General features: G+C 37.5%; 3 protein-coding genes across 3 annotated transcripts; 1 reads left to right on the top strand and 2 right to left on the bottom strand.

Moving 5' to 3' along the window:
- Nucleotides 1-248: 248 nt before the first annotated feature.
- LOC116012269 lies at nucleotides 249-3,314 on the bottom strand. The gene is made up of 5 exons (XM_031251772.1): nucleotides 2,979-3,314; nucleotides 2,633-2,697; nucleotides 2,156-2,331; nucleotides 1,035-1,143; nucleotides 249-911 (listed from the first exon to the last, which is right to left on the bottom strand). Exons 1-5 carry the CDS (start codon nucleotides 3,223-3,225, stop codon nucleotides 609-611), a joined length of 900 nt encoding a protein of 299 aa, XP_031107632.1. The 5' UTR covers nucleotides 3,226-3,314; the 3' UTR covers nucleotides 249-608.
- A 4,973-nt stretch (nucleotides 3,315-8,287) lies between these two features.
- On the bottom strand, nucleotides 8,288-14,640 carry LOC116014379 (AUGMIN subunit 8-like). Its single transcript, XM_031254426.1, is given in 8 exon segments — nucleotides 8,288-8,679; nucleotides 9,734-9,841; nucleotides 10,860-10,949; nucleotides 11,029-11,145; nucleotides 12,069-12,188; nucleotides 12,718-13,941; nucleotides 13,943-14,133; nucleotides 14,233-14,640. Coding segments are annotated over 7 exon segments (1,782 nt in total). The 5' UTR covers nucleotides 13,982-14,133; nucleotides 14,233-14,640; the 3' UTR covers nucleotides 8,288-8,595.
- Nucleotides 14,641-19,630: 4,990 nt separating this feature from the next.
- On the top strand, nucleotides 19,631-25,041 carry LOC116013188. Its single transcript, XM_031252836.1, has 5 exons — nucleotides 19,631-19,841; nucleotides 19,938-19,989; nucleotides 20,289-21,266; nucleotides 21,378-24,237; nucleotides 24,421-25,041. The coding sequence occupies exons 1-5, from the start codon at nucleotides 19,631-19,633 to the stop codon at nucleotides 25,039-25,041; spliced, it is 4,722 nt and encodes a 1,573-aa protein (XP_031108696.1).
- The last annotated feature ends 447 nt before the right edge of the window (nucleotides 25,042-25,488 follow it).

The raw sequence follows: 25,488 nt of genomic DNA, 5'->3' as shown, positions 1-25,488 counted from the left end.
ACTATCAAATAATGTACTTTTAATATATTAAAAATGTACATTATATTTAAAAACACTACATTATTTGAGTACTAAATGTACATTATTTATTTAATATAATGTACATTTAGTACTCAAATAATGTACTTTTAGTATATTAAAAATATATTTTTGTTATGGTCAAAATAGCATTGTATGGACCATGGTCCATACAATAATTTGCCCACAAAATGAAACCAGGCTAGTTTGGTCCTTGAGTAAAAAAATGATGGCTTGACTCAGTTCATAGCATAGATTGATAAATACAGGAATACAGGATGGAATTGTTACTGTTCATGAAGCGAAGTTCTTTCTATTTCTGAGATCATAAACATTACAAAATCTACTATAATAAAGGCCCACAAAGCCTATAGAGTAGTGTTCGAGGGTCCTGGTGAACAAGAAAATTGCAGTAACGAATATCTTGAACAGATATCTTAACAAAATGATCCATCTCTTGGCCCAACCAAAAAATTAATTGATGCAAATTGGTTTTTGTCTGATTTGCAGAGGACTTGTAATTTTCCAGAATGGAATTCAAGTTACAAGATCATTCTGCGGTTTACAGATCAAGAGGGAGGATGGTATATTTAGCATGGGAGGTACAACGTTACCTGTTTAATCATAGCATATGGCAGTGTCAGTCTCCAATCTTTCTGTTTACGGCTTAGTGGCCTACCTTTAGCAGAGGGACTGCGGTTTTCCTTGACATCAACCAGCTTCCACACACAGCTTCCCGAGTCTGCATCAATGGACTCCAGGAAGAATATCTTGTTCGTTTCAGGGGCTCGAGATTCTTCATCTTCCACAAAGCTCACTCTCATGGGCATGTGTTTGAACCGGTTCAAGTCATCAGGCACTTTCAGTAGCCGATCTGCCCCAGGAGATGACACCTAGCAAAAACAGAAAAGCAAAACAGTGGCGCTTCAAAGATCAAGACTTTTTTACGTTATACTTGTTACAAGATTAACTAGTGTCCAGGTAGTAATGTGAAAAGGTTAGAACCAGATATGTACCTCAAGAGCCAAATCCTCCGGAAATTCTCCCATTGCCCCTGCTTCATCTAATCTTTTCTTATATTGGTGGCTGAAATGTTCTATCTCATCCATGCTTGGACAGCCATATCTGACGAAATATAAAATATCAGAACATTTTGAACTGCTGCAGAAGATCGCATAATATGATACTATATATACTAACAAACAGAAATGATTTCAGCACACTCTAAGCCACTATGCTCTATAAATTTGATTATGTTAGATTGGCACCCGCAAGGGAGATCTTAGGGAAAAGTTTCAAATGGATTAATGTGTAGGAGATCCAATGCAAATCCATAAGACCGTAATTCAATACAAGATTCTCTGTGTTGGGCGGAGGCTAGTAAAGGGCCAAGTCCAACAATTGGTAGCTAGGGGATTGTTGGACAGAGGCCGTTCACGGCCAAGTCCACTTTGCCTCTCAAAAATGTGGCGGTGTAAAGAAATAAAGTTACGCCTTCGCTGTGAGCTATAACTTTTGGCATAATGGTAAGCGCTTGGTTCCTAAAATAAGTGGTATCAGAGCCATGTCACAGAAATCTAGCACCCAATCTATCGAAAATGTGGCAGTGTATAAGCAAATAAAGTTGCGCCTTCGCTGTGAGATATAGCTTTTGGTGTAGTGGTAAGCGTTTGGTTCCTAACACTATGATCACAGAAAGACTTCATAGATACTGATTTTAGTAGTAACCATGGAATCAGTAAATGCAAGGATTTATTCAGCATGCCAATGGGAAAAGATAGCAGCCATGGATAATGCCAATGGGAAACACAAACATAAAAATCATATTGTACTAATTCTTTTAATACTCTAATGGCTGTTCTAGATATTCCCCTAGAAGATAAGACCTTAATCAAGAAGAGGATAAGAATATATATGAAGAACATGGCAGTATTATGTTCATGACTGTAAAAGCGTAAAGGAAGGACAATCAGGAACATACTCAAGGAGGAAGCAGTATAAAAAAGAGCTGGAAAAATCTTTCTTTTGCCTTATAACACTTCAAGAACTAAGTCCTAACTGTAGGCCGATACCCCCAACCATAAAGATTCAATTAGTTGGATTCTAAGTGCAATAAATATGCGCCTTCCGCACTTACTCATTTGTAAGTTTGTCCAGTCTTACATAGATGTATCCTCGAGGAGAAGTTTTGAAAGCATAGAGCTCCATGTCAACAGTATGTTCCTTTAGTACCTCATGAGCTATGGACAATGCCTGCTCGCCCCATGGACAATTTCGGAACACAACTCCACCACCATCACCTCCATCTCCAATCTGAAAGTTTGATCATCTTCACACTCATATTTACATATAAAATATCAAGCTAGGGTAACCCAGCCAAGTTAGATAAAGATACAAACTTATAACCACAAGGTTACTAGTTCGAATCTCAGTCTTTTTTGTGTGAGCTGGTAAACCATGAGTAACACCTAAACTGATTTACCTCCTTCGCCGGCTAAGGTGAGGGTTTACCCAGTGTACACACTTGGACAGTGACTGGGGTTTCCCTCGTCCGCCCAAAAAAATATCAAGCTTGAAAAATGTTGAACAGACAATTGGTACGAAATTTATATACCTCAGGCTCAACTTCCTCCTCTTCTTCCCATGAATCAATCGGCTCCACCTCCTCACTTGTATCATCTAAATTATCAATATAAAAGTAACATATGATACTAAAATTATAGAAATGGATATAGATCCATCAACCAGAACAAGATTGCACTTTTCTTAGCATTTAGAGAAGTGGTTTCCGAATGTAACTCGACAGAAAAGGAGAAAGTTCTCAAAATAATTTTCGCTATAATCAACAAGAAACCAGAAGCAATCGCCACAGAGACAAAATATCAAACGCATGGCGGACAAAGAACAACATAATTCACAAGGAAACCTTTACACCATACAGAGAAGCAAGGGGGACTAACAGTTGATTAGGTGGTCTCCATTGCTCGATTGGTGGTCAATATCTTCTTCGGAAGATGTAGTGCTCAAGTACCTCAGGGCTAAAGACGAAGCAAACCCCTCTCTGCGATTGCATAGCTGCAGGAGGCCTGGTTTTGGCGGTAGTGTGGCGGGAAAACGATGTGGACGACGAGAAAGAGGTGGAGAAGAAGAAAAGGAGAAATTTTGAAGTCGGGTTTTGAACAAAGAGCTGATTCTTCTGCTTCTCATTTTGTCGAGAAAGCAACGGAGCACGGCGGTGGAGGCATTCTCGGGAATAAGGCTGTAGCGGTTTCAAGTTTGAAGTTTAAAGAGTAGAGGCGTCATTTCACTCATTTGGGCATTTGGGCCAAGTGTGTTTGGCAGGTCGGGTCGGTAAAGAAAACAGGTCCATTTACGACTTCTTTTTTTTTTTTTTTTTTTTTTTGAAAAGGTCCATTTACGACTTTAGAAAGATTAAAAGTGTGTTTGGTCGCACATAAGAATCGGAATCGGTATGGGTATCAAATATTTGGTAAGGATAATGGAATTTGGTGAAAGTATTTTGCATGTTTAGTAGTAGGGTGGAATAAGAATGATTATTAATAGTTAGAGAAGAAAGGAGGAAGGGAAATGAAACACTTATTTAATAAGGGTATGATTTTTCAATTAATGGGGTATTCCAAACGCATAGTAGTATTCTAAAAATCTGTCAACCAAATAATAATAATCACTTTGACACCATACCTTATACCAAAACTCGTCAACCAAAAACACCCTAATAAGTAATAATGCAATGCCACAAATTATTAATCATGATCCACACAGCTGTGTCGACCATACTATTAAATAATGTAAATTCATTATAAAAATAATATACTTTTTTTTACACAAAAATAATATACTTTTAGTACATTAAAAATGTACATTATAATCATGGGATGTAAATTATTTGTGTACTGAATGTACATTATATTATATAATGTACATTGAGTACACAAATAATATATATAATGTACATTCAGTACACAAATAATGTAAGGTTAGTATATTAAAAGTACTTTTTGTTATGGTCCACACAACACTATGTCGACCATGGTCCACATAATAATTTGCCGTAAATTATTTTATGGATCCTGATTACAAGGTGGACCCATACAAAATCTATATACTAAATATTCACAATTTAATTTGTAAAAATCCACAATCTATATATTATGAACACACAATTGTTTTGTATTCACAAGTTCCATTCAAATACTACAGTCAATTATAATACTAAAAAGATACAATTTAATCTTTTTTAAATTTAGTACAGTTGTTATGTATTTTGACTTAGAAACAAAATTTACATTTTAAAGGTTCACAATTCCAATACTAAAAATATACAATTCAATGTCATTTAGGATCAGGGTCCGGACCCTGGTCCATGGTATAACCACTTATGCAATGCTTATAGCATGCAATAGAGGTATAAGGCCTGAACCGGTTCTTTGTCAGGCTTGGACCGATTCTAGATCTAAGGGTAAATTATTATGTAGACCACAGTCCAAAACAACGTTGTTTTGATGTTAAAAAAATTTCTTGTTCCACGTACGTGTTAGAATAATGAAATTTGTAAGATAATGTATTTTATGAGTTAGAATGATGTATTTTATGTGTTAGGATAATGTACTTTATAGTGTTAGAATAATGAAATTCCATAGGTAAGATAATGTACTTTATGAGTTAGAATAATGTACTTTATGTGTTAAAATAATGTATTTTATGAGTTAGAATAATGTATAATTTACTTTATGTGTTAGAATAATAAACTTTTTGAGATAAAATAATGTATTTTATGAGTTAAAATAATGTATTTTATGAGTTAGAATAATGTACTTTATGTATTAGAATAATGTATTTTATCAGTTAAAATAATGTACTCTATGTATTTTTTGACTGTGATCCACGCAGCTGTAACTTTTTGAGATAAAATAATGTATTTTATGAGTTAAAATAATGTACTTCATGTATTAGAATAATGTATTTTATGAGTTAAAATAATGTACTCTATGTATTTTTGGACTGTGATCCACGCAGCTGTGTGGACCATAATAATTGGGGTCCAATCCTTATACCATGGACCATGGTTTACAATGCATTGTGCATTGTGCACTCTTGTGCATGTGTATGTATCTTATGTTGTGAGTTTTTGTATCTTGTGTTATAAAATAATGTATTTTAAGAGTATGAATTATGTACTTGAAATAAATTATTAATTTTGTCTTTTGTTATGAATTTATGTGTCTTATGTTATGAAATTATGTGCATATGAACACAAATTATGTACCTAAATCAGGAGTAAATATATAACATGTGTATGCGTCTTGTGTTGTGATTTTGTGTGTCTTATGTTATGAAATTTTGCATCTTACAAATATGAATTATGTAGTTGGTCATTTCGATCCAGAGTTCGTAATGTTATGTGGACCTTGGTCCATGATATAAATTGCCCATCATAGTTAACCATCAAATTTATGTTTAATTGAGGGATTTTCAACTTTTTGATGCAATAATATAAATGTGTGTGTGAGATATTTAAATAAGTAATTCAAATTATATCGATGCAAGATTATATATGAAAAATTCATTATAGTTGGCAATAAAATTAATGTTTAATTTGTACTTTTCTTAAAACAATTATCTAAATACTTATTATAGTTGGTATGGTATTAGGTAGTAGGTACTACTTTTGGTTGGAATTACTCTAATTTTTTTTAATTCACTTTTGGATAGGTTTGTCATTGTCTTCGTCTTCATTACTTGTCTGTTTCGTTTTTGTTGGTAGTATCACATGTGCAATTGGGTTATTAGTGCTAGTTTGTAAAAAGAACATATTAGATTTAATTAGTTTTATTACATTAAAGAAATATATGCATGGAATCCCTAAGTTGATTCCCTTATACAGTTATACTACTCTGTAATATTTATAAAATTGACTATCATTTTTTAGCCATTGATCATCCTAGATGGATGTATCAAATTAGTCCACACTTATCACAAAAAACCTAGTTCACATTTGATCATTTAAAAAAAAAAAAAACCCCTTAACCTTGATTTTTTTTTAAAATGCAAGAAAATGATTTTCAAGGTTACTTATTTGTAATCTTTGATGCTTAACTTTGAACGATATGTAAATAGTCTAGCTAATTAATGGACTAAAATTTATGTTCAATTTTATATTGTATTTGAAAATCAGACTCTCTGAGTCTAAGGTCTAAAACCCGTAGGTAATTTTCAATTAATGAAAGATTACTTTGCAGATTGTTCTCTGTAATTTTCTTCAACCTCTTCTGAATAAGAGTTGGCTCTTATTTAAACCTTTCAGAATCTTGAAACGGTTGTAACTTCAGTAACCAACTCTGAACATCTTGCAGGTTCTGGTTCAGATACTTGTTCACTGTGTTGTCTCTGTTGTCTTCAAAGTCTTCCAGACCTCTGAACTACTTAGTGTACTACATACAAGCCTTATTCTAAAGAGTATAAGATACACCAACTATGTTTGAACTATCTTTTGAACTAATGAAATATTGACATGAAACTTAGTATAATTTAGGGAGTTCTAAAACACTTGTTTTAATGCTTTTATTAACAGTATTTTTTTTTAATACACTCTAACATATTCATAATATATGTTCAACAACCCAATGGGATAGCTCAAGTGGCAAGTGAGCTCTCTTTGTGTAACGAAATTGGACATAGATTGTTTAGGCCAAGATAATGGTCATTTATACAAGGAAAAACCCAACAAACTTCTTAAAATGGTAGTTGGCCTTGAGACCAAGTAAATGACTCAAAGTCCACGCAGTGGGCCACATGACTAAGTCAGTGACCACTAATTCGGGCCCAGAGACGAGCTCCAACGCAAGAATGATTAGCAACCTTTGGCCGGCTCCGAAGGCTGGCTCCGGGTTGCCTTCTTGGTCCAAGCAGCCTTTTTGGATCATCTTTTTTTTTTTTTTTAGTCCAGATCACCTATCTTAGGCCCCGAATCCTCATTCTTGAACCGTTTTCAATATCTCCATCACTTAATACTATGCCTTATTCTTTTGTTTTGTAATAACCTCTAGCTAGCCTCTTACTACCTCACTCTTATCTTAGCTTGCAAAAATAAAATATATTAGGAATATTCACAAGACCAAGGTTTTCGATGTATATATGTAGCCTATGCAAAATATCTCTTATATTTTGTTAGGTGACTTTTGGCTAATGAAATATTGAGAGCTTTTTCTCTATTCCATTTAGCTAGGTACGGGGTCTTAATCCTTCATCCTTCTTTAATACACTCTTGTATTAGCATCTTGGATATTCATTTGGAATACAATCTTACGTTAGTACTTTGGATTTGGATACATATTCATCTGTGAACTGATCGAACAAGCTAACAATGGTTGGTGGATGGCAAATTATGCTGTGTCCACCTTGCAAGGTGGACTTGGGTCCAATACGACGCCGTTTCACTATTTTTTTTTTTAAAAAAAAAAATTACTAAACATATATAACCCTAAAATGTGTGAATGCGGAGGTTTCAAATTGTGAATATGGAGTATAGAATTTGTGAATGTAAAGTTATGAATGTGTGAATCTGTAGTAGAGTTAACGGAGTTCTAGCAGCCCTGAAATGTGTGAATGTGGAGGTTTTAAATTGTGAATATGGAGTATAAAATTTGTGAATGTAGAGTTATGAATGTGTGAATCTGTATTCTGTAGTAGAGTTAACAGAGTTCTAGCAACTTGTAGCCCTGTAATTTGTGATGTGGAGTTCCCAAGTTATGAATGTGTGAATACATGTATTATAGTTACTAAACATATAACCCTGTAATGTGTGAATGTGGAGTTTTCAAATTGTGAACATAAAGTATAGAGTCTGTGAATGTAGAGTTTGTGTTCTGTTGCGATGAAAAACCGTTAACGCCGTTAATTTTTTATTTTTATTTTTTAAAAAAAGAATTGTGAAACGGCGTCGTATTAGACCCAGGTCCACCTCCCAAGGTGAACCTGGGTCCACGGCATAACTAAATGTTGATGGATGCATTGGGCTATTCTTGTTATGATAACACACAAAAAAAACCTTTCTAACTCTTTAAAGAATTATATTGTGAAGATCTAGAGGTCTTCCACATCTATTATTAATTACTCCGTATTAATTAGTCCCTTCAACTCATCAACTACCAAATCAAACATAAACCTTAGCTTAAAAACCCCACTAGCATCATTCCAATTTCCAAACCAAGGTGTCCCCATTTAGACTACAACAGACTAACCAGAAAGCTAGGCTATAGAAATTACATTCATTTACTCATCGTGACTTTTGAGCTCTTTTTCTTTCTTTCTTTCTTTGCGTTTCACGTATACAAATTACACGTAGAATACAGCAACATCTCCGGCCAACTATTACAAGTGGGAAAAGAGATTAAAATGAAATTAAGAAAAGCAATAGGAATATGACCAGAAATTACACATTCCAATCGAAGAAAAAAAAATACATACAGAGCTATATATGGCTAAAGACACTTTCGTGGCCGGGGAGCTGAGGAGAAGTTGTTAGTATTAGAATATGGCAGAGTAAGTTAATGTGTACTAATTCCCAGGTTGTATTAGCTGTTCACATCTTGTAGCTTGTTCCAGCTGCATAAGATGGCTCCTAATGCTATACTCTTCTACCTGCTTTAACCCAATAATAATTATATGATTAAACAAAAACGCAAAGAACGATCCAAAAAACAGACACAGTTGTTGTAAAACTGAAAATGCAGCACCATTTACATCAAATTATGTCAACAATGATCACAAATTAAAGAAGTTTACGCTAGTTGAAGAACCAAACGGGGATTAAACTAACAAAAGTACTGAAACTACTGAACCCCATAGTAGCCTGCCATACACTCTTGTCCTAATGTAATAGGATTGATGAGTGCAAACCTAATTTAGAATGGCATTATACTTTGCATGGTTATGATTAAACAGAATGTCTGTGGTAGTCATTCCAGATACGGAAAAAATAAATAGGAAAAAGGGCCAAATAGGCCACTGAACCAAAGACCAAAGTCCAATTGAGCCACTGAACCAAAAAAATAATTCAATTAATCCACTCAACATTCAAAAGTCGTCCAATTATTCCATATAATCAGTTGTTTCAGGTTCATGCAGGTTAAATAAGAATTGTTGACAATTGATGTGGAAATACTTTCTTTTATTGATTGTTGGTGGCATAACATCTCATGAACCACTCAAAATTTAACCTGTGTGAACCTAGTACAACTGGTTATATGGAAAAATTGAATGGCTTTTGAATGTTGAGTGGTTTAATTGATTTCTTTGTTTTTGGTTCAGTGGCTCAATTGGAGTTTGGTCTCTGGTACAGTGGCCTATTTGAACTCTTGTTTGGTTCAGTGGTTCAATTGAACCTTGGTCTCTGGTTCAATGGTCTATTTGGCCCTTTTTCCAAATAAATAAATAAAATAAACATATTCATCAACAATAAGACAAATAACACGTGTGATAAGACTGCATAATGATCCATCAAAAAAGGGTTTCCAAATCAGCATTGCACACATTTTATCTCTATATGCAACAGTATTGGCTAGCTTTAATCTCTACAATTCACACTTAGAATTAACGAGGTGAATAAATGCACAAAGTCAATGGGAACATGATATTATGATAGGCAGTTTGTTGTCACAGGAGATATTCATGCACAACCACAAGTTTCACTTACCTGCAAAGCCGCTGTAGAAGCCAATAGTGATTCACATTCATCAAGCATGGCCCTCTCTTGTGCAGCCACATCAGCAAGTTCAGAAACAAGGTTGCTTGTTCCCTCCACCTGCATTATGCAGATCATAAAATGTAAAGTTCAGAAGCAGATAAATTCGTTTGTGACATTGTCTCAACAAAATTGCACAAAAAAACATCATGATGGGACTGGAGGAAAAATAGCAAGAAAACAAATTCTCTACAATCTTCTCACTTTACTGTATACTTTGAAGGAAATGCCAGTCTGTCTCCTCTTTTTGGTTAACAGTTTGCCCACTTAACTTTCTCTATCTTAATGAAAGGATTCCTGGTGAATCTTTTAGTTATATCAGTGATTAAAATAAGGGAAACTTGAACTTAAATCTCCTAAGATTTTCTAAACTGTGAGGTCCTTAGGTTGAAAATATTTGCAATTCAAACCCTTCTCATAATCTCCCAATAATCAAGACAGTACTTTAAGCTACAGCATTTCCATATATACTACAATAAAGAAATAGTTTGGAAGTAGCAGCTTGGAAGCAGAGCACGGGAAATACTTACTAGGATAAGATAAAGAAGAATCTATCAAAAAGGAAAACCAACAACACCCTTACATGGTAATCAAACCAAGCTACTCAGCACATGAACTTCACTAAAAGCTCACTTAGGATTTGTAAAAGGTAATCATGAACTTCACTAAAAGGTAATCATATAAATCTTGAACATAGTTTTCAATGCGACAAGCTGATGACTAATACCAATGTAGTCACTAGTCACTAAATATTAAATGTGAGTCAAAAGTTCAAAACTTGAAGTTACAAAAAGGCATCTATTCATCTTATCTCTGCTGATTTCTCTGTTTTTTTCTATCCTGAACACAATGTATGCCAGGCCAGTTCATTTTTTTACCTCTTTCCCATTCTTCCAGCCAAACCCCAAATCAAATCCTATTTCTACCCTTCCTCAAGTCAACATTCCTCTACTAACTCTATTTCTATGTATCACATACATTTGGTATGGAAAAAACAGTTAGAATACTAATATCAAGTTTTCAACACAGTGGAGAGGCATGAAAACATTTGAGATAGAAATGAATGAATGAAACTCACTTGTGAAAGTACTGAACAAATAGAGGATCCCATTGCCTGCATCATATCAACAGCTGAACAAACGGCCACCTTTACAGTTTCAATATCTCCCTATATAAAGCAGATAAAGTCAATAGATACTTTTATCTTTAAACCAAAAATCTTTAAGACTCTTCATCGAATGACATACCCTTGCCCCTCCTATGATGGGAAGGCGTAGAGTGCATGCCTGAAGATCTTGAATGGCCTGCAACAATGAACTAGTATGGTCCCTTTCAATTGAAGCCCATTCGTCAAGGTAGGAGAGCTGAGTCAGTCATGTTTGCAGTGAAGAATTTGGAAAACAGTAGCAGTCAGACAATATTAATAACACATGAAAAAAAACAGAAATGGGAGTAAAACCTTTTCAGATCAAGCAATTAACAAGGACAACTTATTATCATTGCCATATAGTTATAGCACTGATGATTTACAGAAGTATATTCTCCCACCACCACTCATCCAACCAATTCTTAGAAACTTCCAGAGGTCAAGAAAAGTTAAATTGGGGGACTTGTAGCAGAAAACCTCCTTTTGGGAAAAACATTTAGAAATAGGTTCTAGGATAATAGTTGATTACAATTTATCTTCAGAGCAACTAATTTTAGAGGTACACACCATCTCTATCATTATGGGATTAAAAACATTAGTAACTTCAAATGCTTGATGAACAAAGAAAATCCTTATGGAAAACAAGCAATTGTAACTCTCCTGTAAACAGTAACTCTGCTGAAAAGTTACAGCAAATACCCTACAAGCTCATGTCCCACTCCAAGATTTTTTTTTATTTTTTATTTTTGAGTACCCCACTCCAAGATTTTATTCCTCTATTGCAGAAAACTTCACTCAAGTTCCATCAAAACAGGTAGCAACAAGATATCAAGCAACAGGAATGAAAAATCTATATTCCTTTCCTACAGACCATTACTGAAGAACATCTTTCTGTATGAATTAAAATTCACAGCACACTGATTTCATTTCCTGACACCTCTTTTGAAACCTTAAAATCTTGCATTAGCTGGAAAAGAAGATTCAATATAATTCATAAGCCTCTTCATAATCTTGAATTGTATTATTCATATACACACTAGTATGAACTGCATAATTTAGTCATTCTTTGCTAATCTCAATAACATACCAATTTACTTAAAAGTTTCACTGGAGGAAAAATATTTCTAGGGAAATGCTTACCTGTTCATTCAGAACTGAATAAAGCTTCAACTTCAGTCTCAACTGTTGAAATTCGACTCTCTTCTTGATTACTGAACCCCACAGCTCTGAAGTAGATCTCCACACATTGTGCAACATTTTCTGCACCATTATTGTGAATTAACAGAAGTTCCAATAAAATAAAGAAATGGTTACAGGCTTACAGCATGCCAAAAAGCATCGAAACATTAAAATGGGAACCTTCTACCAAAGAAAACTGAAAGGGAAAAAATGGGAGAAAAGGGCAAACAAGCTTATCTACAAACATGATTGTCAAGCAAAGTCCATGTTCTACATGTATATATACTTGAAAAGCTTATAAAAAATATTCCTTTCCCAGAATTATTTATATCTTAATTCTTACTTGAAAGCTCTTTCTCATTTGGTTTTAGTAATCAGGAAGGCTGCTGAATAAAGGTCCAAAAGGGAAAAAATAATACTGCTCAGACTACATTACAGAGGACTGCTAAAATTTGATATTAGTTAGTTCTTAAACGTCTACTATTTTATAGTCTGGTCTAAGAAAAGGTAAAACCATAGTAAAAGAAAAAAGAATGAGGTTTAGATGATTAGTGCAAAAAAGAAAACAGAAATTCAAAGCTTAAAAGTTTCACAAAGACTTGAAGCAAACCTTGGCTTTAACTTTCTGTGAATGCAGCACGGCATCTACTAGGGCATTAGCATATCGCCATTGGAAATGTCTATTATATAATAGCCTCAGCTGATGGGCATCTTCTATGTGATATGCAGCCTTCTTCCCCTTAATATCTGTAATAAAACTGAGGACTGAAGTAGAGGTCTTGGTTTGTCTAGATGGACTTGATGGCCTTACCCGAGAAGGACTAGGTGCTCTTGATGAAGCACTACTTACAGCCCTCGTTGGGGATGGACTGATACCTCTAGAGGAAGATATTGTTGATGCTTTATTTGGTGATGCAGGACGAGATCCAGGAGCCAATAAAGGGCGTGATCTAGCTGAAGGACTAAGAAATCTTGTTCTTTCCTTTTGTTTCAGCAGTGAATTATCATCAAGTGAATGAACCCTAAAGCTCCCTTGCCGACTCTCATCAGCTGATATTTGGGATAGCAGGTCACTGGAAGATTTTTGCAGTGGTTTGGTCACTCCATCCAAGGAGTATCTTCTGAGTGAAGGTGGTCCTGATCCTGAGGGAAGTGGTATAGTTCTGCTATTCTTATTACTCAGATCAGTACTTCTGTTCAATGCATTGGACGATGAAACTTTTCCACCTGCTCTACTCGACCACCTGTGCTGATCCAGAACCCGAGAATTTGAAGTATCAACAACAGGTTTAGAATTTTCAGAGTGATCAGCAGAATTCTTTCCCTTAAGGGGACTCCTCTTCCTTTCTGGTGTGGGCTTTCGTGAAGCAGGTGGGGCTTCACTCTGCTTATGCACCACATTGGATGAAGCCCTCAAAGTGCGATCTGAAAGAGCCTGAGAAACCGGTTTCTCTCTCTTACTAATAGGGAGAGAAAATGTATCAGACTGAAAAGATACACTCAGGCTCCTCATTGTTGACGGCCATAAAGCTTCTGGCAAACGGTTCCCGATTAATTTCCGGGATGCTAATAGAAATGCAGTAGATGTGTCCTCCAATGGAGTTGACGGTGATGGCGGTGTCGATGGCCGCTTCCTTTCAACCGACACAGCTCTCTTCTGCGATGAAACTGTAGAGGAAGAAGTTCCTGTTCGTCGAACATTTGGGGAAGGGGTACGCCTAGGAGTAGGGGATTTGTACCTAGAACTAATTTCTCTGGTTTGAGAACGGCGAGTGGCGATTCCATTATTCATGTCGGCCGGAAACAATGGTGGTGGTGGGATCTCCGCTGCTGAAAAGCTTGTTTGGTGCCTGCTGTGATTCATACACATCCATCCAAACTGTCCAAATTAGACCACATTGGTGCCCTCTCTTTCACACAATAATTAACCACATTTCTGACAGGCTTTCACAAAACCCCCACATTAATCTGATTATAATTCCCACCAATTGCTCTCTTAAAGAAGACTCCTTTTTCTGGTATAAATCTGCCACAAAATTAACAGCTAAAAGTGAGATTCTACAGATAAGAAAAGACTAAGGTATTAGTAAAAAAGGAAAAGATGATCAAAAGAAAACATCTTTACAGATACCCAGATCTGAAGACGGATGAAAATGATACTGGGATTCTGGGAACAAATCAATTCCAATGGGTATTCTCTACAAATCAAGAATATAGCATAACCAGGCAGATCAGAGCCAAGAAAAGCTCAATAAGTGCAACTCTCCAGTCTCTACATACACCCAGTTGTATTTTATGAACAAAAATGTACATTCCCAGTGATAACAAAGGGATTCACAAGTCCAAAGCCTTCCCTATCAAGATGAGTCGAAATGGGGAAGAGTTAAAGAGGGAAAAACAAGTGACGTGTAGAACAACAAATCAAAAAGGTACAGTGAGTTTAAGTCTTTAAAGAGTTTTACTCTCTACATGGCTACATATATATTGTCTTCTTTCCAAAACTTTTTTCTTTTTGACTCATCCCAAACTTTGTCTCTCTCCTTCTCACGAGAGTGCCATGGTCAGCTGGACATACAAGCACTCACTGTCCCTCTGTCTCTCCCACACCCAACTCCTTTTCATGAAAGGGAGTTCATTCAAACTTAAAATTACAAAACTGTCCCTCTCTCTCTTCTCCCAAAATTCTGACCCTAAAGGGTTACCACACCCCTAACAGAACATATGAAAGCAGGTAAAACACGATAGTTCAGTGGCTTACAAAACAAGGTCAAATGTTCGTGTGATCTACTTACTTTGAGACTTGAGCATAATCTCCACACTGTTACTGGCTAGTTTCAAACTTTGTCCCTCCTCTTAAATACTGCTTAGTAAACCACTAAGCTAAGTTCGAGCCCCTCTCTCCCCACATACCTCGCAGTCCAATGAAACTATTACAATAGAAAAATACTATTTCTACTCTCAAATTTTACTTTCAACTTTTATTACCTCTTACAAAATGTTAATGTTAATATTTTTCTTAGAACTCACGGGATGAAGATAACTAGTATATCATTACATGTAGTAGAACTCATTACAATAATTTTTTTTTTTTTTGCTTGTCACCCTTAACCACTGTCCGGCCTTTAATCATAATTAATTCCCAAGAGAATTCAAAAGCGCAATCATATTTGTTTGTTTTCACGGCAAAATTAAAAATGAGATTCCAAAAATAAATAAATATAAAATTAGCAGCAAATAATTCATACAGTAAATGGAACAACAAAGGGAGGACCACGTGGAAGTAGAGATCATTGTCCATCCCCATGAACTTACTGTATAATAAATGCACAAATGCACATACTTATTTACTCATATACTATATATATATACCTTACAGAGAAAAATCCAAATAAAATATATTATTATGTTGACTATTTATAATTTTTTAAACTAGATTTAACGACAAATATCGATGAAATAGCTGATCTTTTAGCATATCGGTAACGGGAATATTTTGGAATCATATGAACGACACATGAATTAATGCCAAGTTTTGCTCCAACGTTAGGAACATGTGCAGTAATCATTCATGGTCTTCAGAAACAAGAACCGGTAATTAATTTTTAAATTTTGCCAAATACTTAGAAAATCTAACAGTGGAGAACTTTATTTTTGAAATTTTTCCAAAAAAACATAATCATTACCAAAAGAGCAAAAAGTAACTATATGAACAGGTTCAGTAATGTTTTGAATAAAACTAACGTTCCGAAATCATAGCGATCGAAAATCTAGCCAAAATAATTTTCGAATATTTTACTTTTCTGTAAAATAAATTCAAAAAATTTTCAATTTTCCATTACTTTAATCGTCTCACCTTCCAGGCAACCAAAAAAAAAAAGAGGAGCACATTTACTAAAGCACATGTTTGTGTTAATCGCAGTGGTAAACAGTAGAAAATTTGTAAGCAACAGGAGAAAATTAAAGCCTAACCAGTAATCAGAACACAAAATCGTCGGAACAGGAAAGCAATTCCCCGGCGATCGGATGCCGGCGATTGGAACTCTGTACAAATAAGCGTATCGCGTGTATGAGAATTGAGCAAGGCGAAAGAGGGAGGCGGGGATAATGAAGGATGTCGACGACTTCGTTGTTTTCGCGCCACCTTCGTCAGTTGCTATAGCAAATTACAAGGACCAAGTCGTAAATAATGAATAGTTAAGGGTCTTCTAGATTATGACCAAACCGCCCTCCGGAATTTTGCTAATCCACGTTGGTGGGCTCTGGATGGGTAGTTATAATCAGTTATTTCTTGACTCATGAGATTTTTTAAAATTTTTTTTTTGGTAACCCAAATTTTTTAGTTGTGTTAGACTATATTCTAAATCTTATAAATTCACCCTCACGATATTGAAGAGGTAAATTAAATATATTAATATTGTTTTGAGAGTGAACACAAAATGTACAGTTATGCATATAAAGAGTTCATCCCAAACTCAAACACCCAATACCCGGTTGTTATACGGTGGACCATGGTCCGAAAACAGCGGAATTTCTTTAAGTAAAGAAACGACAACAATTATATTTTAACAAATCTCGTATTTTTGGTGTGTTCAGAACACAATAAAATTAGAGTGAATGCCTTTTTTGGTCCTACTTTTATTGGCCAGTTTCTAATTTTAGTCCGCTTTTGTTATTTTTGCCACATTGAGTCCATATTTATTAGATGTGTTCCATTTTTAGTCCAGCGTTAAGTATTCCGTCAAATGACCATCCAAAATAGGGATATTTTGGTCTTTTCATGCTTTGGTGGTCTGATCTCCTTTACTCTTTGCACTGTGATGATTTGGCTTTGAATGAGGAGTTCTTCAGGTTTCCTTCTCCAACGTGCCGAAACACTCAATGCCATCACCAGAGCAGCTCACTGTTGAAGAAGGAGAAGGAAGAACGTCCTTGAGCTGCCGCCACCGCCAAGCTCCACCGGAGACAGAGGGAGAAGACGCCACCGCCGCTGCTTACGCCTGAGAAGAGAGATGGTCGAAGATGGACCACCGTACCGCGGTCACGGCCTTGCCGCTGGTCTACTTTGCCCGTCGAGAAAACAAGGAGTAAGAGGGAGAGATGCCGCCGCCGAACACCAAGCCTCGTCGACGCCATAGCTGCTCACCGGAAAGAGAACACTTGCGGGCGGCTTCCACGGAAATATGATCTCCGCCACCAACTATTGCTGCAATACCGCTCGCTAAGAGCAGGGGAGGTCGCCGGATCTCTCACATCATTCAAAGTTCTCTCTCAGATCTCCTCCTTCAGGGCCATGATTGTTGCGTTAGTCGTGCTATATCGCCAAACGGGCGCCGGCTGAAGCTTTGTTGTCTCCGATTTTTGCGGTGAGGATGACAGCGAAGAAATCGGTCGTTGCGAAACTCAACCGCCTGTCGTTTCCTCCGAAGCCTCCACACCTCAACCTCAGCCGGAAGTTGCGGTGAAGATGATGCAAATTCCTAATCCAATCGCAATCGCAATCGCATCCTTCCAGCAGCCCAAAACATAAAAAGACGAAAATGCCCCTAAATTACACAGCCAACTAACGGAAATACTAACGCTGGACCAAAAGTGGAACACATCTAATAATTGTGGACTCAATGTGGCAAAAATAACAAAAGCGGACTAAAATTGGAAACTGGCCAATAAAAGTAGGACCCAAAAAGGCATTCACTTATAAAATTAAAGTGTGTCTAAAATAAAACTGAATAACTTGTCTTGCATATTGTGTTTATATTATCAAGTGAAATTGTAATTGAATTGAAATGATATTTTAGTTGTGTTGAAATGAAACTGAAGTATGTATAAAATGAAACTGAATATCATGTCTCACATATTGAGTGTAAATTATTAAATAAAATTGTAATTGAATTGAAATGATACTTTAGTTTTGCTGAAATGAAACTACAGTATGTATAAAAAGAAACTGAATAACATGTCTCAAATATTGAGTGTATATTGTCAAATGAAACTCTAGTTATATCAAAATGATACTTTAGTTGTATTGTAATGAAACTACAATGTATATAAAATGAAATTGAATAACAGTTTCACATATTTGAGTGTATATTGTCCAATGGAATCGTGGTTGAATTAGATTTATAATTTAGTTGTGTTGTAATAGGACTATAGTGTGTATAAAATGAAATTCAATAATAAGTCTCACTATAATAAGACTATTATGTTGTATGTATAATGTCAAATGAAATTGTAGTTTAAACAAAATGAAACTTTAGTTGTACTGAAATGAAACTACAATGTATATAAAATGAAACTGAATATGTTATACAAACAGAACTAATTACACTGAACGAGTGTTATTTCTTTCCATTAAACGAAATAACACAATTTTGGACCATGGTCCACGCAGTTGTGTGGACCATGGTCCATAGTAAAATTTACCCCAATACCATTGTCGTTAGAAGCAAGTTATAAACAAAGATTCTCATTTACTAAACCAATTTCCCGATATCATAAGGCTAACTGGCTAAGGGCACTCTTGAGAAGTATTGTAATGCATTTGTATATTAACTCCAAAGTCTTCTATTTATGAACGTACTAACTTTGTTTTTTTTTTTTGGTAAATCTACCGGGTCATTCTCCGTCCGTGTAATAGTCTGGGTCCACCCGCGTTCGCTCTGGGAGGCACAGGTGAACTAACTTAATCCATCTTTTTATAAACTTTTAAACATTTTATTCAACATTTTTAGAGAATTTGTCTTTAAAAGTCAAATAGTATTCAAGTTACTTTTAAAAATAGTCATTAAAAATAATATATATTATTTATGACGTCGGTTCTTAGCAAAAACTGGTGTCATAAATATTTTTTTAAAATATTAATACATACGACGTCGGTTCTCCCTAGAACCGACGTGGGAGAACCGACGTCGTTTGTTTTAAATAAAATTTTTAAATAAAAAACATAAAGACGTATGACGTTATCTATAAAACCAACGGCGTATGCTCTAAATATTTTTTTTAAGTAAAGACTTACGACGTCAGTTCTCTCCAGAACTGACATTGTATGTCCTAATTCTTTTATACTTAACGTAAATCTATACGCACACACTCTCTCTCTCACTCTTGTTCATCGTTGATATATCCTTCGCTAGCATAGCTGACGCCTTCTGCGGACTGCCTCTCTCTCTCTTGCCGACGAAGATAATGTTTCCTAGCTTGAGTCATATTTCTTTATTTTGTATTTACTTCTTGTTAATATGTGTTTGTGTTATTTTGTTTATTAGTTACCATAGCCTTAAAACATGTTATGGATTGCTTAGCTTCTTGTGTATTTCCTAAGACTAGTGTATAGTTACTTGTTGTCACATATTGCATGTCATATCCCGCAATCCCTAGAGAACGACAAAATACTCATGCACTATATGCTACATCAACCAGTACCACATTCAGACAATCTGTTTCCACCATCACATTTGAGAGTTTTCTTGCATGTATTTGGGGCTTCTATATAAAAAAAAAAAATCAATTTCATGAATTTTGATGGCATGGCTGCTTTCTTGGAATTCTTTCACACAAAGGAAGTTATGGATGAGATTGAGGATAGCTGGGGACACATCACCCTTGAGGACGAAGATGAGGGTATTCAACCATTTACAGAAAGGGGAGCAACGGCTACAACAGGAACACAACAAGAGTCTTGGATCATCGTCGAGTATTTTCTCACCAATAGCGTCACTGTTAAGTTCGATGTTATGTGTAACATTTTAGCATCTGTTTAGTGCCCACTCATGGGGATTTAAGTGTCGAAGGTATAGAATAATCTCTATCTTTATGAATTCTTTAATGAAAAAGATGCACGACTAGTGTTAGATGGGGATCGTGGTCTTTCGGGAATATCTCCTTGGTTTGTGTAATGACCTCCAAGGTCAGACGACGTCGTATAAGGAGGCAGTAGCAGTTGAGTCCAACGACGTCGTATCAGTAGTGGTTGTTTGAGTGGTTAATTCGGTTGCAGAATCCAGTAGATATTTGTAGAATTGTTGAGCTGTGCTTAGCTGTAATTCTCCCCATATATAAGGGAATTAGTATGTGTACCGGAGTATGTTTTTAGATCATCAATGAATCACCAAAACCTTCCTCTATAGCTCTCTTCTCTGCAAACTTCTCCCTACCTTATTCTCTCTATTTCCTGTAATCTGCTAGGGTCATAACATCTAGTATCAGAGCCCTAACCATGGATGCGCGTGTGAGCAAATTGGAAGCAGCAGTTGCTGATCTAAGCAATCAGATGGAAATTCAATCTAAGACAACACAGGAGCTTGTTGAGAAGCTAATGGCACAGATGGACAGTCGAATCACCAACTGGAAGAATGAAATGGTGGAGACAATCAGGCTCAATCGACCTCCACCTCCTGTGTTAGATTCGGCGCCGGTAGGATCGTCGGTGAATGGAGTGGGACAAGGACCTCACTCCAGATCTCGACAGGATCAAAATCAGCCGGGAAGAAGGCCCGGTAAAGCTCCGGCGACACTCATGCACCTAGATGAATTGGAGCAAGGTGCGAGTGCTGATGAGGAATCCGGTAGTGAGGTGGACCTTGCACGAGTCCGCAGAGATTGGGCTCCTAGGCATGGACAACTGCCAAAACAGAACATGGATCAGCCAATGATGAGGTACAAATCGGATTTTCCCCCTTTTGATTACGAGCAGCCTAGACTATGGGTCAATAGATGTGAAAGATTCTTTCAGATGTTTCATATCCCTAGAGCTGAGATTATGAATGTTTTGTATGTGAATTTAACTGGCAAAGTAGGGTTGTGGTTTGAGGGATATCTGAATGGGTTGGAAAAGGCTTTTCAGTGGGTACATTTTGCAGAAGCAGTTTGTAGAAGATTTGGGAGAGATAGTGGGGATGTGATGGAAGAATTTGCATATTTTAAGCAAGTTGGTGGAGTGTTAGAATTCACAGACAAGTTTGAAGAATTTAGGAGTTTATTGCTCCAAAACCACCCCACTCTCACAGATTCATACTTCTTGGAAGCCTATGTAGCCAGACTTAAGCAAACTCTCAGGTGTTTTGTGAGAGCTGCCCAGCCTAAAGCCTTAGCTGATGCTGTGTGGTTTGCTAAGCAATTTGAAAAAGGATTCAAAGCTAATGATCCACCCAAAACTAATCCCTAGTACACTTCAAAGCCTTCCCAATTCACAAACTCACAATTTCCCAAACCTTACAACCCTAGAACCACTGAAAACAGATCCACCAACTCCCAAGGAATCACATCATCCAACAGTTTGGGAAGTACTGCCAAGGGCCCTGATGTGGCCAAGTTCAAGTCCCAATTGAGAGAGCAGAATAGATGTTTCAAGTGCTTTGAACCTTGGCAACCAGGCCATAGGTGCAAGGGTCCCACCTTCAACATCATTGAGGAAGGTGAGTTTCATGACACCTATGAGGAATTGAGTAATGGGAATCAGGAACAGCAGGGTATGGAGATTGGGAAACAGGCTGAAGTATCTGTGTATGCCATGATGGGTGGAGAAGGACTGAACACTATTAAGTTGTTGGGGGCAGTTGAGAAACAACAGATAGTAATCTTGGTTGATAGTGGAAGTACTCACAGCTTCCTGGACCCCAAGTTACTCACGCAACTCAGGATTGAACCGGAAAGAGCCCATCCTCTCAAGGTGACTGCGGCCAATGGAGAGCAACTTGTATGTGACTCCATTAGTAGAAAGCTGAAGTGGCATATCCAAGGGGAAGAGTTTGTAAAGGATTTTAGACTGCTGAGACTAGGAGGCTGTGATATGGTCCTTGGTATGGATTGGGTAGATCTATTTGCACCAATCCAACACCACACCAGGCCCCCTGGGATCTCATTTCACAAAGAAGGGAAAAGGGTGCTTCTAAAAGGATTGACTAGGAAAGCATGCAAACTGCAAGCAGTATCTAGAAAAGAGGTTAAGAAATGGCAGAAATGTGGTGTGCAAGGATTTCTTATTCAGTGTGAAGGCCTAGTCAAAGAGGGCAGTGAATGTGTGTGCATGGCAGCCACTGTGCAAACAGAATTTAAGGAATTAACTGAACTCATTCAGGAGTTTCAGGAGTTATTTGAGGAACCCAAGTCACAGCCACCAAGAAGGGAACATGACCACTCCATTCCCTTGATTCCAGGAGCCAGTCCCGTGAATGTAAGGCCCTACAGGTATTCTTTCGATCAAAAGAATACTATAGAAGAAATGGTAAAGGAAATGTTGAAGACAGGTGTGATTACAGAGAGTGTATCTCCCTTTGCCTCCCCTGTGTTGTTAGTGCCCAAGAAGGATAATACATGGAGATTCTGCATCGATTATAGAGCTTTGAACAATATCACCATAAAGAATAAATTCCCTATCCCTATGGTAGAGGACCTATTTTCTGAGTTGGAAGGGTCCAAATATTTTACTAAGATGGATCTGAGGGCAGGTTACCACCAAGTGAGAATGAAGAAAGGGGAGGAATATAAGACTGCTTTCAGGACACACCAGGGTTTGTATGAATTTAGGGTTATGCCCTTCGGACTTACAAATGCCCCAGCCACATTTCAGGCTTTAATGAATCATGTGTTCAAGCCATTATTGAGAAAATCTGTGTTGGTATTTTTTGATGACATACTAGTCTACAGTTCTGATTTGGGAACACATTGGAGTCACCTCAAAGAAGTCTTGCAGCTCATGAGAAAGCACAAACTCCTAGCCAAGCTCAGTAAATGCTCCTTTGCGAAGAAAGAAGTGGAGTATTTGGGCCACATTATCTCAGAGGATGGGTTGCATACTGACCCCTCTAAGTTAAAGGCTGTGGCTGAGTGGCCTAAACCAGTTTTAGTAAAAGGACTAAGGGGATTCCTAGGGCTGACGGGCTACTACAGGAGGTTCATCAAGGCATATGGGATCATTAGCAGGCCCTTGATATGTATGCTGAAAAAAAACTCATTCCAATGGAATGAGGAGGCTGAAATTGCATTTGAAAAGTTGAAACAGGCACTATGCTCATCACCAGTATTGACTCTGCCCAATTTTAACAAACTCTTTATAGTGGAAGCTGATGCTTGTCATAGGGGAATGGGGGCAGTCCTAATGCAAGAAGAAAGGCCTATTGCCTACTATAGCAAGGCTTTTGGGGAAAAACATTTGGGTTTATCCATATATGAAAAGGAATACATGGCTATCATCAATGCTGTAGAGAAATGGAGGTCCTATTTGCTTGGCAGGCACTTTATTATTAGCACTGATCACCACAGTCTTAAATTCCTCCTGGAACAGAAAATAATTACTGCTACACAACAGAGAGGGTTGTCTAAATTGCTTGGGCTACATTACACAATTCAGTACAAGAAAGGCACTGAAAACTGTGTTGCAGACGCCTTATCTAGGAGGGGAAGGGACCAAGAAGCTGAGTTGAGCTCCATCTCTAGTATAAAGCCGCAGTGGATGGAAGAAGTCATAAGTTCTTATGAGGGAGATGAGTGGGCCCAAGACAAACTAACAGCTACACTCATTACCCCTGGTAGTAATCCTGACATAGCTGTGGTGGAAGGGTTAGTCAGGTACAAACAAAGGATATACATTGGAAGTAAAGGGGATTTGAGGAATAAGCTACTTCTGCAGATGCATGATTCACCCTTGGGAGGTCACTCTGGGCAACAGGGAACCTATCAAAGGCTGAGGTCATTGTTTTATTGGAAGGGGATGAAGCAGGAAGTGGAGGATATGGTTAAGAGATGTGACATCTGTCAGAAATGCAAGGCTGAGAATGTAGCTACCCCTGGGCTACTTCAACCATTAGCTATCCCTAATCAAGCTTGGAAGGGAATCTCTATGGACTTCATAGAAGGGCTGCCCAGATCCCAAGGGAAAGAGGTGATCCTAGTTGTGGTGGATAAGCTTACCAAGTACAACCATTTCATTGCGCTTTCTCATCCCTACACAGCTGAAAATGTGGCAATGATCTTTATGGAAAATGTCTACAAGTTACATGGATTACCTGAGAATATTGTGACTGACAGGGACAAGGTTTTCCTCAGCAGATTTTGGCAGTCCATCTTCAAACAGTTGCAAGTGCAGCTGAGCATGTCTACTGCATACCACCCCCAATCAGATGGGCAAACGGAGAGGGTTAACAGATGCTTGGAGACCTATCTAAGGTGTATGGTGTTTCATAAACCTAAGACTTGGGCTAAGTGGCTGCATATGGCTGAACATTGGTATAACACCAATTTTCATTCTTCCTTGCAATGCACTCCATTCCAAGCACTCTATGGGTATAAGCCACCTATGTTGGCTCTGGGAAATGTGTAGAGGGCTGGAGAAGAAGAATGGCTAGCTGAAAGGGAAGCCTTGTTGGCTGTCCTAAAGGATAACCTGAGACTTGCACAACACATAATGAAGCAACAGGCAGATAAAAGGAGGAGTGAAAGAGTCTTGCAGGTGGGGGATTGGGTCTATTTGAAGGTGCAGCCCTATAGGCAAGTTTCAGTGGCTGTAAGGGCCAATGTGAAGCTAACCTCTAAGTACTACGGGCCATATCAAGTGACTGAAAAAATTGGACCTGTAGCATACAGGTTGGCACTACCCTCAGATGCTCAGATCCATCCAGTTTTTCACATCTCTCAACTTAAAAGAAAAGTGGGAGATAAGGTGACGCCGCAACTAGAACCTCCGCTTACAGGCCAAGAGGGAGAGGTTCTTGCCCAGCCTGTAGCAGTCCTGAATAAGAGGCTGGTTAAGAGGGACAACAAGGCTGTTACTCAGATTTTGGTACAGTGGGCAAACCTTCCAGAGGAAGCAGCCACCTGGGAAGACTATCACCATGTTACCAGTCAGTTTCCCACCTTTGATCCTTGGGGTCAAGGATCCGGTGGAGGGGAGGGTAATGTAATGACCTCCAAGGTCAGACGACGTCGTATAAGGAGGCAGTAGCAGTTGAGTCCAACGACGTCGTATCAGTAGTGGTTGTTTGAGTGGTTAATTCAGTTGCAGAATCCAGTAGATATTTGTAGAATTGTTGAGCTGTGCTTAGCTGTAATTCTCCCCATATATAAGGGAATTAGTATGTGTACCGGAGTATGTTTTTAGATCATCAATGAATCACCAAAACCTTCCTCTATAGCTCTCTTCTCTGCAAACTTCTCCCTACCTTCTTCTCTCTATTTCCTGTAATCTACTAGGGTCATAACAGTTTGCTAGTTGCTTGAGCCAGGTGAGGTCCCAACTACGGTGGAGTTGAATGCCTTAAATTATTAAGTACAGGTCTAAAAATCTTTCCTATGGGTACACAGACGAACCGGTTCTTGAATTAATAAGGAATTTCCTAGGGATATTCCTGGAGTATAAATAGTCTGGCTTTGGGGGGTTCATGGAGGAGTT

Source organism: Ipomoea triloba, chromosome 3 (genome assembly GCF_003576645.1).
Source record: "Ipomoea triloba cultivar NCNSP0323 chromosome 3, ASM357664v1".
Classification (NCBI taxonomy): Eukaryota; Viridiplantae; Streptophyta; class Magnoliopsida; order Solanales; family Convolvulaceae; genus Ipomoea; species Ipomoea triloba.
This window is presented reverse-complemented; position numbering and strand designations above follow the sequence as displayed.

Coding starts and splice junctions, on each gene's coding strand:
- LOC116012269 (XM_031251772.1), bottom strand. CDS start 3,225: ATGAGAAGCAGAAGAATCAGCTCTTTGTTCAAAACCCGACTTCAAAAT. Junction 2,698..2,978: donor TGGAGACCACCTAATCAACT/GTTAGTCCCCCT, acceptor TTGATAATTTAG/ATGATACAAGTGAGGAGGTG. Junction 1,144..2,155: donor CTGGACAAACTTACAAATGA/GTAAGTGCGGAA, acceptor ATATTTCGTCAG/ATATGGCTGTCCAAGCATGG.
- LOC116013188 (XM_031252836.1), top strand. CDS start 19,631: ATGGCTGCTTTCTTGGAATTCTTTCACACAAAGGAAGTTATGGATGAG. Junction 19,990..20,288: donor CTTTCGGGAATATCTCCTTG/GTTTGTGTAATG, acceptor GTAATCTGCTAG/GGTCATAACATCTAGTATCA. Junction 21,267..21,377: donor CCACCCAAAACTAATCCCTA/GTACACTTCAAA, acceptor ATCATCCAACAG/TTTGGGAAGTACTGCCAAGG.